The sequence below is a fragment of the Leptonychotes weddellii genome, chromosome 7 (assembly GCF_054177405.1).
Source record: "Leptonychotes weddellii isolate Sample4059 chromosome 7, ASM5417740v2, whole genome shotgun sequence".
Taxonomy (NCBI): Eukaryota; Metazoa; Chordata; class Mammalia; order Carnivora; family Phocidae; genus Leptonychotes; species Leptonychotes weddellii.
Window position 1 is genome coordinate 74,710,881 of NC_138375.1, and position 15,289 is coordinate 74,726,169.

General features: G+C 37.5%; 1 protein-coding gene across 16 annotated transcripts in view; it reads left to right on the plus strand.

The window, feature by feature from the left end:
• Positions 1-15,289, plus strand: part of MCTP1 (multiple C2 and transmembrane domain containing 1) — a 494,794-nt gene that overhangs the window by 308,306 nt on the left and 171,199 nt on the right. For all 16 annotated transcript variants that reach the window (XM_081826561.1, XM_081826545.1, XM_081826553.1 and 13 more), the window contains one exon: positions 13,716-13,902. In XM_081826561.1, the coding sequence (XP_081682687.1) occupies positions 13,716-13,902 (187 nt within the window). The remainder of the gene's footprint in view (positions 1-13,715; positions 13,903-15,289) is intronic.

The following is a 15,289-nucleotide window of genomic DNA, read 5'->3' on the forward strand; positions in this document are numbered from 1 at the left end:
GCCAACATCTGTCGTTTCCTGACTTGTAAATTTTAGCCATTCTGACTGGTGTGAGGTGGTATCTCATTGAGGTTTTGATTTGGATTTCCCTGATGCCGAGCGATGTTGAGCACTTTTTCATGTGTCTGTTGGCCATTTGGATGTCTTCTTTGCAGAAATGTCTTTTCCTATCTTCTGCGCATTTCCTGATTGGATTAGTTGTTCTTTGGGTGTTGAGTTTGGGTAAGTTCTTTATAGATTTTGGATACTAGCCCTTTATCTGATATGTCATTTGCAAATATCTTCTCCCATTCTGTCGGTTGTCTTTTGGTTTTGTTAACTGTTTGCTTTGCTGTGCAAAAGCTTTTTATCTTAATGAAATATGGTTTTAAACAATGGTTTTCTTTATGGGATTATAAAGTGAGAGGTTAAAGATTAGCTTCATTTAACCTGTAATGTTTTACTTATAAAATGAAATGGAAAAAAACTATTGTAACCTAATACTGTGTTACATTTCAATCCTTTTAAAAGGACAGGCCTTCATTGTGTATTTTTTCCTTTTAGTAAAACATTATTTTCAGAGTTTTCTTCAAGTTCTCTTGGGATATATCACCAGTTAAAGTAGCTTAAGTATACATCTGTTAATACACTGACTACATTTCATTATGGTTATATGTCTATGTTTCTATCTCCCTCAACATGCTATGAGCTCATTTAAGCATGTGCTGTCTAGCTGTTCCTTAAATAACTAATTCATTTTCATAATTTAGAGCAACATTAGCCGTATTTGGTTACCATAAGATAAGAATGACTGTCATGTGTAACTTGCTACCTCAGTCTCATTACTCTATATTCATACTTTCTTATGTTAGTAAGATAAGGAAATAATTGCTACCATGTACCGTCTTCCTGTACTTCTGGGTCCATATCACATGAAGTATATCTTATCCCTTTTTCTATTTTTTTCCCATAATAACAGATAATCCTTTTATGTATTTTTTCTTACTTTGAAAATAATTTCCAAATTTGGAAATTATGACAGTTTCTCAGCCCATCTGGTACTGACCTTTCCCTTTTCCTCACTTGATAATATTATGAATTCTCCAAGGCCATGGCTAACTATATTACAGAAATGGTTGGCAGAGAGGTGCACCTGTTTATCTCTTCTCACCTTGTTTCTATGGGGTTGTCCATAATTTGGCAAATTTTGAGAGAGCAGTGACAGTTGGCTGATCTGAAGAAAATAGATTGTTCTAGATAACTGGGGGAGCTAAGGAGGTCTTCTGAAATTTGGGAGAGAAGAAAACCATTTTTGGAGCTTTGTGGTTGGTGAGCATGTGGGGGGGCTGGGCGAGTGGTGCACCGGAGGGGCCATGGAAGCTCTGGGCGTATCCCCATGCCTTGCCTGGGTATCTCACATCTGACTGTTTCTGAATTATCTCCTCTTATAATAAACTAGTAATCTAGTTGGATGTGTATTCTCGCTTTTCATTTTTTCTAGCTCTTGGAGGTGTTACTGCCTATGTATAGTGTCTGGCTTGGGCTTTGCCTGGATTGTTAGATGAGTTGTTTATATTCACAGTTATTACACAGGAGAACCCAGCTAGCTTTGGTCATATGCCAAACATAATAGTCTATAAAAGCAATCTGAGCCAAAAAATTTTAGAGTACACCAGAGTACAGGTGTAGACAAGATGACTCCTAGAACAGCTTCTGAGTATCAGTTAAAGCCCTTTACACAATAAAGGGAGTTATTGTCCAATTTTGAAGTAATCACAAATGTTCAGTAAAACATTTTTGTACACTCACTCTGCCAATTTAACCAAGATGCCCATTGCAGAAAAAAGGAAATGACTATAGTAAATCATCATTTCAGATCTATTCAGTGTCTAGATAGCACCAGAAATTCTAGGTTCCTAACTTTATGTTTATTAAGTTGTACTTTATTTTTCTATTTATATTCAATTAATTAACATATAGTATATTATTAGTTTCAGAGGTAGAGTTCGGTGATTCATGAATCTTATGTAACACCCAGTGTTCATTACATCACGTGCCCTCCTTAATGTCCATCACCCAATTACCCCATTCCCCACCGCCCTCCCCTCCGGCAACCCTCAGTTTGTTTCCTATGATTAAGAGTCTCTTATGGTTTGTCTCCCTCTCTGATTTCATCTTGTTTTATTTTTCCCTCCCTTCCCCTATGATCCTCTGTTGTCTCTTAAAGTCCACGTATGAGGGAGATATATAATTGTCTTTCTCTGATTGACTTACTTCGATTAGCATAATATGTTAAATTGTACTTTCAACACATCCTGCGACTGAAAAGCAAGATATTATTATATCTAAGTGGTAGGCAGAGTAAAGTCACTGTGTTTATGTCAAGGTTGTTTGGTAATGGTGGAACTAATGCAGATTGTAATAGAATTCCTTGGTTCCTAGGGTAGTTTAGATGAGAACTGACTTACCTTCCATTAAGTGAGAGTTCTAGGAGTAAAGTAACAAGAGTAAAATTCATCCTGTTCTGCCTTGTTTTGCAAGCTATCATTGCAACATTTTATGTCCTATTAACTTTTTATTATTTATTTACTTATTTATTTAGAAATATTTTTATATGTAACTAATGTAAATTTAAGGTGTATGATAGTTGATTTGAAACATTTATACATTGTAACATGATTATCCTTGTAGCTCTAATTAGCACCTCTAACACATCACCTAATTATTTCATTTTTTTGACAAGAATAATTAAGATATGTCTGTATTAACTTAAAAATTAGAAACTATTCTGGGAGTTGGCTGGTGGTTGGTGAGTAAATTTAAAGTTGGCCATGAAGGATAACACTGTCCTTTCAACGGCTAATAACTTTTTTTAAGGGTACACTCTTAAGGGTACACTCTAAATTCAATCCTAAACTTGAGAATGCTTATATGGATTGGATTATCTACATAGACTAGTTTATTGTGTTAGATTTTGTTATTGTCCCACTTTATTTTCCAGTTTTGGTCAAATATAATGATTTTTGAAACTGTGTTTTGTAAATGTATGCTCAATAATAGGCTTTTTTTTGATCATGATAAAGACAAGACTGGCTATGAATAAAAGGGCCACTTGCAAATTTGGAGTGCCGATACAGTGAAAAATATTTAACACTGAACGTTACCCCTGCCATTCCCACTTGAACCCATGCAATCAGGCTTATGCCCCCCAACAATCCACCAAAACTGTTCTTATCAAGGTCACCTGTGACCATCAATTTATTTATCATTTGTTTCCCACCACTAGAATGTAATCTTCATGAGGGCGGAGATTTTTGAGTGTTTTTGTTTACTGTTGCATCCCCAATGCCTAGAAAAGTATATGGCATACAAGAGGTGTTTTATAAATATTTAAAAAATATTTTATAATTGAAATACCTCAAGTTTGATTTAATACTGGAAATTATGGCTCTTCCTTCTCTAAATACAGTTCACCCTTGATCAACATGAGCTTGAACTGCACACATCCAGTTATACACAGATTTTTTCCAATAAATACAGCACTTTTATCTTCCTTTTGATTTCCTTAATGACATTTTCCTTTCTCTGGCCTTCTTTATTGTAAGAATATGACATATAATACATATAACATACAAAATATGTGCTAATCATCTTTTCATGTTATCAGTACGGCTTCTGGTCAACAGTAGGCTAATAGTAGTTAAATTTGGGGGGAGTCAAAACTTATACACAGAAGTTCAATTGTTCAGGGGGTTGGTGTCTCCAGCCCCCATATTGTTCAAAGGTCAACTGTAAATACATAATTTGACAGTGGCTGTTAATGAAAAGGCAATTAGAACAACATGACTTAGTGGTAGGTACAAAATTTCAGTGTATTTGTACATAACTCAAAAAGGGAGAATTAATGAGGGAGAGTGTAAAAGTGTCTGAGTAATACTTATACTTAAAAAATACTGAATTGTTGCATTTTTTAAAGTAGCCTATTCATTTACCAGGATGCTTATAACTTCTTCATCATTATACTATCCAGGGAGTTAATGCCATCTGGTTGGTAAATTTTAACAAAAATAAATTTACCATGAGTAGAAAGAAACAATAATATCAATGCCCTACAATGAATAGGGCACTATTAGGTTAGCTCAAAATTAGGGGATAAGCAGAGTGGTTGATATTATGCCCGTTTCGCAGATGCAAAAAGTGAGGTGGAAGGAGATGTAGAGGTTGCTCAGCTAGTATGAATCTGGGGTGATTGATCTGAGATTCAAATCCAGAATTCCTGACTCTTAAAGTCCACACTCCTTTCACTTTGGTCTTATATTCAAAATGGTCTGAAGCCATTAAGTGCTCAATAAAATGCCAAGTAGTCAGTAAACCAACTTAGGTGGTATACACAATAGCGCAAGTTGGAACAACAAATTTTACCGGTCGCTGAGCTACAACGATCAAGTGAAGGTGAAATAATGTTAATCTGCATGTAATTATTTAACTTTGTGATCACCTGTATTTTGGCAGGCAAGACGGACTGCCACCTTTACGATAATCAGCTAATAAATCCTCATGATGGTTACACTTTTATGCAGAGCAGTAATCTGAACAAATTGGCTGCTGACAGCCACAGTAAATTGTCAAGAATGAGTGCTGTCAGAGAACAAGTTGTTTTTATGAACGTGCAGAGTAAGTAAATCCCGTGTCAAGCAATCTTATTCAGTTGGAGTTATTTGCAATCCAATATAGCAAGATTTATAACGTTATTTATTACTGTGCAAAATGCTTGTTTATCTTTAAAGTGGCATTGATTTGGGGTACATATATTTTAGGTTGGTGAATTGCTACTGACTTTATTTGTTGCATTGTTATAAGGTCTGGAACTGCCCATGAGAGCAGAGTGCTACAGATGTAAGCTTCGCTAGAGAGCTCTAGTTCGACAAAATTTTTATTAATGATGTTTGATAAGAAAAATATATTCCAAATGGGCAAGTTCTGGATAAAGAACAAATGCTTCCAAATTCTACAACCATATAAAATAAATCTGTGGCTCTGTATTTAAGGCAGAAGGAAGGAGAATGTGGGATGTGTTAAGTATAGTGTGGCAAATGGGGAAAACAGCCTTTGACTTTGGATATTAACCAAATTAATGTTCTCTGTAGGTTGAAGGTCATTGCATTTGACACTCTGTAGATTCTGACTTGCAATGTTTCTTATTTGTGATACCAATTCGCCAATGACTCTTTTACTTCCTACATAGAATGGAAACAATCTTCTTGCATTAGTAATTTGAAAGGACAAAGACAGCTAGTCAGAAAATTCTAAACTAAAGAGAGTTTTTTTCATGAAATCATTACATTTCACCCTTTTTCTTTACTAAGGCTTGAGTGAAATATTTCATTAGGGAGATAGACAATATTTAAGGAGAGAATGGAATGTGTCATTGATTCTTGTCTTGGTTTTTCATAAAATCAGCCTAAACCAAATATATTAAGATTTCAATCTATTTTCTTTCATGGGTTACTATTCTTTTCTTCTGAAGATTTCTTGCAAAAGTTTATACTCAGTGCAGTGTTTCTTACACAGTGGGCAAAGTTTCCAAGGACAGTTTTCATGCACCACCGTGTGTATATTAAACGGTTTACCTTCAAGTCAGTGAATGAAGAATTTCACAAGTTTGTGGAAGTATGCTCTGATAAAGCAAACTTCCCAAAGATAGTTAAACACTGACAACTTCTGACAACAGAAAGTCAAGAACAGTGTTAGCATTTTGTAATGTCAGAGATGGCGTAAAAACTGCATAACTTCTTCTTTTTTAACATATAATGTATTATTTGTTTCAGAGGTACAGGTCTGTGACTCATCAGTCTTACACAATTCACAGTGCTCACCATAGCACATACCCTCCCAAATATCTATCACCCAGCCACCCCATCCCTCCCACCCCCCTCCACTCCAGCAACCCTCAGTTTGTTTCCTGAGATTAAGAATTCCTCATATCAGTGGAAATCAGAGGGAGAGACGAACCATGAGAGACTTTGGACTCTGAGAAACAAACTGAGCGTTCTAGAGGGGAGGGGGGTTGGGGGATGGGTTAGCCTGGTGATGGGTATTAAGGAGGGCACGTACTGCATGGAGCACTGGGTGTTATGCACAAGCAATGAATCATGGAACACTACATCAAAAACTAATGATGTAATGTATGGTGATTAACATAACATAATAAAAAAAACCCAAAAACCAAAAAAAACTGCATAACTGTGAAACTTGAAAACTCTTCAGTGGCTATGTATTGAAATTTTTAAAATGCAGAGATTCTAAAGAATCACATATTATATTGATTTACAATATAAAATTTTATAATATATTATGTATCATGAGTTTTACTAATGTAAATAAGTTCTCATATATTATGAAATCTCAAAAAGCTTCATAATTTTATTGTTAAATTAGGTCAAAATTACATAAAATATGTGTGTGTTTTTTTTTAATTACCCCCCGCCCAAGAAATCCTGTAGAGGTTTGTCTTCCTGTTCCGAAGGCTTTGTTTTCAAATGTCTTGCTAATCATGATGGCTTCATAATATCATTAGCTAACTTCAAGGCATAGCACACACTTACAAGTTTCTCGTTAACATAGATGTAAATTTCTATTGCAAATATTATTCTTGATACTTTGGCATTGTTTTGGCTGAATTCTTGCAAGATCTGATTATACTATCATTGGTTCGTAAATCAGAACGTGGCTGACTCGGAGCTCAGCTAGGAGAAGTGGTGCTTCTGCATATTCTTGTTTATCATTCTGCTCACTTGTGCTTGTTCAATTAGCATTATCTTCCATCCACAGTTTCTTTACTGGGATCTTTTAAAGCCAATTGTCCATTTTGTGAGGATTAGTTCAGTTAAAACTGGATTATATAATCCGTAAATCCACTTAACAAGGCATATATGAACTGCAATTCAGTGAAAGCAAGTCAGCAAGTAAGGGGGCCGCTGCCAACCCCTCTATGTTAAGCGGCTCCTACTCTTTTCTAAAATACTTGCAGGCCAGAAGTGACATACCTGGTGCATGGGCCACCTGTGTTAATGCATATACCAAATATTTGTAAAGCTTGATTCCTGTCCTATTTTTAAATTACAAAAAAAAAAAAAAATCCAAGTAGTCCTAGCATTTACTTCCTGCACCCCAGTGTACTCACATGTATGTACATGTATATATCCAGGTGCTAAGCACAAGACTATTCCATCTGGGAGGAATATCTTTGGTCACTGGTTCAGAAATGGCAGATAGAAAGGTAAAGGAGAAAGAAGGTGGTAAGAACACTGAAATTTTACTCTTTAACTCTTAGGGAGAAATGTCACCAAATGTGACATATTTCTTTCATGTGGCTAAATAAATGCATACAGTTTTTAGAAAGTGCAAAGAACTTGAAGCTTTTGTATAGAAGTCAGGAACATTCCAGTTCTTGCCATCATTTAATTTCTCTGAGTCTCAATTTCCCCATTTGTGGAATGAGAGAAAGTAGCTCTGAAATCTTCAGTTTTGAATCTGTTTTGATTCTTCTATTGATTGATTTTTTATTTAAATCCAATTAGCCAACATATACTGTATCATTAGTTTCAGATGTAGTGTTCAATAATTCATCAGTTGCGTATAACACCCAGTGCTCATCACATCACATGCCCTCCTTAATGCCCATCAGCCAGTTACCCCATCCCCCCCTACCCACCTCCCCTCCAGCAACCCTCAGTTTGTTTCCTAGAGTTAAGTCTGTTATGGTTTTTCTCCCTCTCTGATGATTTCCCATTCAGTTTTCCTTCCCTTCCCCTATGATCTTCTGCCCTGTTTCTTATATTCCATATATGAGTGAAACCATATGATGGTTGTCTTTCTCTGACTGACTTACTGATTGATTGACTGACTGATGAGTTGGGTTCAGCAGGGAGAGTAAATTTTTAAATTTTCCAGTACTGAACCAAGGCGTATGTGATAACAAAATCACACATTATATTTAGTACTTTCAACTTTTCAAAGTACTTTCTCATCTATTATGCCTGTGTTCTTACAACTCTATGCAAAGAGAAGGCATTTTTTAAAAAGATTTTATTTATTTATTTATTTATTTATTTATTTATTTATTTAAGAGAGAGAGAGTGGGGTGAAGGGAAGGGGGGAGGGAAAGGAAAGAGAATCTTGAGCAGACTCTGTGCTGAGTGCAGAGCCTGACATGAGGCTGGATCTCACGCCCCTGAGCTGAAACCAAGAGTCAGACACTTAATCAACTGAGTCACCCCGGCACCCCAAGAGAAGGTATTTTTTTTAATTTCCATTTGATAAATGAGGAAAGCTGATGTACAAAAGCTTTAAGTGACTTGCATTAATATCAGAATGCTAATGAATAAGCTTTATTAAAACTTCAGTGTTCTAAACCTCTGGCCATGAGCTCTGAAGCCATTTGAACTTTGTTCAAAACAACATGCTGAGTCTGTGGTAGTTCTGGGGAAAAAAAGAAATGAGGAACTAGAAGGCTTAGCAATGACTGAATCCCCCAAATCTAACAGAGTCCTGCCACATAAGGCACTTAAAAAATAACTAATGCATAAATGAGTTAAAGAGTGAGTGAAACAAGTGTTGAGAAGAAATCAAACCACTTTCTAGGAAGACAATATAGGGCGGTAGAAGGAGCACATTACATGCTAGCCCTGGCTCTGTGGCTGTCAGCATGGGTAAATTGTTGGTCTCTCTTGATTTCTATATTGTCCATAAGTACTTCAATACTGTAGAGCACCAACTACATTCCCGGTGCTATGCTAGGTGCCTGCCATTGAGGTGTCTCAGGATACTGGCAGAGAAAGACAACTGCAGGTTATTTCATCAAGCATTAGTAAAAATTTGGCAAGCAAAGATAGACGCATCATCTCAGGCAGAGCGGTTGCCTTGTCCAAACACAAAGAAACAGGTCTAAGCCCTAGCATGGATGGTGGGAGAATCACAAGCTGTCTGGAATGACTTGAGTAGTCAGTGTGAGTCAGCAAGTGACATACAAGCTGATGGTAGGTCAGGAAGGGCCTTGTCTTGCCAAGGAGGTTCCATGGGTGGTGGGAACCGAGGGGGGAGCATGGTCAGGTTTGTGTTGTAGACATCTGTAACTGAGGGGATTGAATTGTATCAATGGTTTTTGCCTTTGCCAGATTCCCTAAGAGCAGAGCCTGAGGCAATGATTAAGTGCTGATACTTCATGGGGAGGTACAATCCCAAGCACTGAAGGGGAGAGAGAAAGAACATAAAGCAGGGAAGACTGGGAGGCAATGCAAGGCAGTATGTTACCGGGAGGGCTCCTGTTTCCTGTGTTTCAGAGACATGGCTGGTTGCTGTGTACCCACTTGGCCACTTGTGGGCAGGCAATATGGAGAATCATACTTTGAAGCACTCTGTGAGAGGGAAGGAGGTGTGCGGAATTACCTTCCCATCTCCTATTCCACCAATCTCAGTTCACCCCATGAGTAGACAACTTCTGCATTGTTTCATCTGGTTTCTTTGACAGGTGACCAAGGAGTCAGACCCCACAACCCACAATGTGACTTTTCATCCAAGTGTAGAAGCAGTCTTAGAAGCCAGAAACTTGGGGCATGTGGCCATTGGGCCTCGATGCACAGTGGCAGCCAAGGGGAGAGCCCAGCTTATTTTGGCAAGTAAACATTGAGCCAGTCCCAGGTGGAAGCCCCATGAGGACCCAAGCACAGTTAATTGGTCATGGTGGTGGGATGAAAAGCAGTGCCTTGGGAAGGCAGAGCCAAAGTCACAGCTGTGGCAAAGCAGGTAGCAGAGGACCCAGGAGGTCATGGCTCTAGGAGAATCTAAGGGGATGATAGATGTATCCAACAAGTTTTCAAACCTACATGTGGAACATCAATATGAAACAGATGTCAGAGGAGCTGTTCTTTGGGTAATACATTTGAGGAATAATACTTCATTGCCTATAAGATGAATTCGTTCTCTTAGTTGTTTGGTTTGTGGAATTGCAAAGAAAGGAAGATGTAGACAAGTGTAAACATGGACAGAGTTGTAGCAAAGTGTGAAATTTGGGGTTTTCAGGAATTTGTACGTTCATCTAGTTCAATTACCTCATATCACAGATGCGAAAACTGGAATTCAAGAGGGTAAGTTGTCTTGGAAAAGGTCATACAACTAATTAGTGACAGATGGAGGGCTGAAACCAAGGGAATCTGACTCCCAATCCTGAGCTCTTCATCCTGTATACATATCTGTGTATGTACCTAATGAATTTGCTTCAGTACTTTTTAAATTTTGCATTTTCATTTTGATAACAAATTGAAACTATTAATTTATGCCTATTCTGACCATCCAGATGACCACCGAGGACTTCTATATCCAAACTGTCGTGAGCCGTTTCTTTCTTTAGGTGAGCTCAGTACAGGCGAATCTGCCTGTTGGGCTGCTATAGCAGATCACCACAGACTAGGGGGTGTAAACAACAGAAATTTATTTCTCACAATTCTAGACACTGGTAAGTCCAAGATCAGGACACCAGCAGATTCTGTGTCTGGTTCCCTGGTTCATAGACAACTGTGTTTTCTCTGTGTCCTTATATGGCAAAAGGGGTGAGGGCCTCTCTGGGGCCTCTTTTATGAGGGCACGAATCTTATTCATGAAGGCTCCACCCTCATGACCTAATCACCTCCCAAAGGCCCCACCTCCTAATGTCATCACATTGACCAATAGGTTTCAACATATGAATCTTGAAGACAAACATTCAAACCATGGCACTGACCTATAGGGATAAGTACTGGGTTCACTTTGCAATGGACTCTTCTGCAGGAGTTCCATCTTTGTACCTGTTTATTCAACAGCAACCAAGGAGTAGCAAAGGCTTTTTTTTCCCACCAAATTCCAGCAATAATTTAATACAAATTTAATGCAGATATCAGTGATGCTATGATGCTAACTTTATTCTCAAGTTAACAAGACAATTTTGCTCAATTATCAGGTGACATTTCATTGAAAATGGCATCTGAGGATTACTCCTGAGCAGAGTTTTTAGATGAATAGGAGAGTTGGATAACCCAAACTAGCAAAAAGAACCTTGGAGTCATTAATACTCTCTTCTAATTCATTTACATAAATAGGCATTTTCTACATTGGAATTGTTAAAGTCAAAATTCTGAAACATTAAAGATAGGACAGGATCTGAAACTATTTCTGCAAGAATACCCATTTTGAAACTAGTTGCAGCAGAAAAGCATAATCCTCCCTATAAATGTACAATGTTAAATTTTATTAGATTCATAGTTTTTAAAATTCAATTTGTGTATCTTTCTGAGTTTATCTTCTTATAAGAACAATAACTTACAGTCTTCTTCCATAGCTTATATGTATTTTAAAAGTACAAAAATAACATAATTCCATGCTTGAAAATTGAGATAATTTTTTCTGTTAGAAACAAGTCCAGATTTCACCCAGTTTAAGAACCACTGCAAATAGACACACTTTGTCGTGGGGGTACACAGTTACTTAGTGAAGAGTAGCCCAGGAAAAAGACTATATCTTGGATTCCATTGTTCCAAGTTCAGGTCCTAGCTCTGCTAACAACTAAACTGTATATCTCCATTAAGTCAGATCACTTCTCTGGTCTTCAGTTTTCTTATTGTTAAATTAAGGAGATTATGAGGATCACAAATACCTATGCTTATTTGAACCAGATACAGAATTAGGTGAAATAGTGTAAATAACAGACAGTATTAGGGACAGTAATTAAGTCAGAGGACATTTACTCTGTCTTACAATGTTTTTAATTCAAAACTTCTATTAGCACTAGAAGGACAAACAACCCATCCATAGACCTGATGTGATCTGTAAGTTGCCAGTTTGCAACTCTTGGACTAAATCATCTTTAGAGCACCTTCCCCAACTCTAGAGCATCAAACACAATGACTCTAAGATAAATGAAGAGTAAGCCAGCATCCATATGACCTGTGTAAAATGGTAATAGCCATAGAAGGAAACCTTCCAGAAGGCTTCAATGTATTTTAAGAGTGGTGCAGTGTCATATAAAAGAGTAAGGCAAGGACAGGATTGAGAAATGCAGGATCCAAATGAGTGAAGGACCTTTCTTGTTCCCAACTTTATCCAACCAAAAGTACAGTGCGAATTGTAACCCATGTTTGATTCTCGAGTATCATACTCCCAATCTAATCCAAAGATTCATTCACATTCACCAAACTACAGGCGAGACACTCTGCCAGTTGCTGGAAAGATCTGTAGAAAATCATATTGACGTTTTTCCTTTTTCTTAGAGAATGCATTTGATTGGTGGTTTGTCACCATCGCATCTTTCTTCTCAATTTGGTCCAAGTGTTATCAATAAGAACTTAATTCCGAATAAAATCAGGATATTAGATACAGATTTGGTATATTTCTTCAGCTTTCAGAGTTTCAGGAGACTGAGTGAAAGTATTTTGAAATGCATGTTGACACAGAAACAATGAAGTTATTTGATATACGTTCTCACTTTAGGAAGATGTTTTCCAGACTTGGTACAGACTCTGATTTCCTGCTCTCTTTCAACAGTTAGCATCAACACACACACATGGACTTTCTGTCCCTGACCAGGATGTTGCTTTTTCTTTTCATTTCTTGCATCTGTACTCCTTCTCAGTTGTTTCAGTCCCAGCTATCTCTCTTGTCATTTTTGATAGGCACAAATAAAAAGAAAATGCAGACTTTGGTTCAATTTCTAAATTTACTCATACTAAAGAGATGTTTGAACTCAACAATAAGCATTGAGGCCCTATTCATAGAAATTTAATTTAAAAGCCAAGCAATAGACAGTAAGTGGAGTAAAGAACAAGAAAGAGCAAAAATTTAATCAGTCCCTGATAGCTGACTCCCGTTTATGATATGTTACCACATTTATGCTTATAATTGGCTATTTCCTGTTTTAAATGCCTTTTGTTCATTTCTACCCCCTTTCTCTCAGTTTATTGGCTTTGTGATCACCTCAGTATCTTTCTCTTCCAAATCAACTGACATTTTTATGAAAAGAGTTTGCAAGGTGTTTAACTCTGAGAGAAGAGCTCATCAAGCATGGGCTGCCATGTTATGAAGCCTCTCTTAGTAAAACGCTGGTACATAACCCTTGAGCTATAATTTTTTGGAGGATTTGTTTTTATTTAGATTTATGTGTGGTGTTCTATGAATAAATTAGCACGGTTTTAAAAGTGTAAAACTTACGGCATCATCAAAGTACATATTTTATTCATTGCTTAATAACATTTATGGATGAAGAACTCCCATTGTTTTAAAACCTACACAAGAACTCAGATTCTCGGTGGTTTGCCTCTCCAGACAGCTCATGTTAATCTTTCTGTAGGCAAAGCGCACTAAACTAGGCCATCCAGGGATTGAAAGTCCCTCCCAATTTATGAATACAGTGACAGTGGATAGTAATAGAATCAGATAAACATGTTTTTTGTATCTTACAGAAATAAGAAACTAGACACTAAAAATAGTCAGGGTCTAAATTTTGTGAAGAAAGTGTGCTGAATGAAAGATACAGTCTTCCAGTAGCTCAAACAGAATTTCTATTGATTTATTTTTCACATAGCTCTGAGCAGCCTGCACTTTCATGTTTGATGTGACAAAAAAGGAAGGAAGGAAGGAGAGGAGAGGAGAGGTGTGGAGAGGAGAGGAGAGAAGAAGGGCACTTGCTAATTCACAACATTTGTTTCCAGGTGCCAGGTGGACCTGTCGGCCCTCAGTAGGGAACAGACACACAAGTTGGAGTTGCAGCTGGAAGAGGGTGAGGGTCACCTGATACTGCTGGTCACCCTGACAGCTTCGGCCACAGTCAGCATCTCTGACCTCTCCGTCAGTTCCCTGGAGGACCAGAAAGAACGGGAGGAAATCTTAAGGAGATATGTACGTATGTAACCCTCCTAATTCAGGGTCATGTGTGACGAGTTGAGGTGGTAAATGATTTACCTAGAGTGACAGGAGTACATCTGAAGGGCTGTGTGACAGTTGAGTCAGCAGAGACAAAGAGCTGGGTAAATGCAGATGCTGTTACCCTGAGCTCTGCACACCTGCTCTTCTCTAGAGTCTCTTCCAAAGCAAGTTCTAGATTCTGAGCCTCTCCACAGTGATTTTGTCGTGCAGCACAACTATCATGCAAGGCAACTTCTCATAAAGGAAAGTCAAGTATACAGAACATTACCTCAAAATTAATTCTTTGACCCTTTGTAATTGCAATTAAGAGTTCTTTGTCTTTCCAAGTTTGAAATGGAATTAATGACAGCTACGTTAATTAGTAGCTTGGTAACGAGAGGATATTCACAGAAAGAATTTTTATTTCAACTGCTTAGAAAGGCCTCACTTCATTCCTTTATCTTATTTTAATTGAATGTGAAATATAATTAAAAGGAAGCCTCCTTACCTTTTGATCATTTGTGGAGTGAGAGGGCGGAATAGTGAGTCACTACAGTAAGCACCCTTCTCAAATTTCACCAAACCAAAATACTCACACCCAAATCTACCTCTTTCCCAGCATCCTCACGCTGTGCATTTTCCACTGTGTAGTTTTCTTGAATCAACAGAGAGGGGAGCTCTTACTCCACCATTCTCTCTCATTGGAGTCTCAGAAAAAGTGAATGCCTCGGTACCCATGAAGCAGGGAAAAAAGCTTTTCCACTTAAAATTACAAAGCTTGCATTGTACAATGCTGCCAGGTGTTTAGAAGGCTCCTCTAGACATTCAGCCATGAAACCAAGCTCTGACTAACAAAGAACTGCTTAATTTTTTTTTTTTTTAGATTCTAAAATATTCCTATTTGCTGAATGACATCCTTCCAATAACTGAATTTAATAAAGATGTACCTTATCAGGCTGCACAGATAACATGAAGTGCTGGTACTAATGCTCTACAATATTCTTCAAACAGATTAGCAGGATGTGTGCTTCAGCAAATTTATTCTGGCTATCTCCACCGAATCAGCTGTCTGCTAATGCTTGCACAACTCATCTACCAATGGTGTTACCATAAACAGTTTAATAGAGGTGACTTAGCAAGGCTAATAGTATATATTTTTAAACCACCTAAGAGCCCAACCTATTGTTGGGCATCTTCTAATATGTAATTGCAATTATGAGAATTATTTCACATTTTGGTACCCATGAAAACATGTTCTCCTGTTACCAGGAGTGAGCCTTGTGAGTCAAAACAATTTTAAAAGAATTAATTGGTATATTAATATAAAAATTCTAGGTATTATGATACTGTGTTTTATGGGTTAATATTTGATACTATCCCA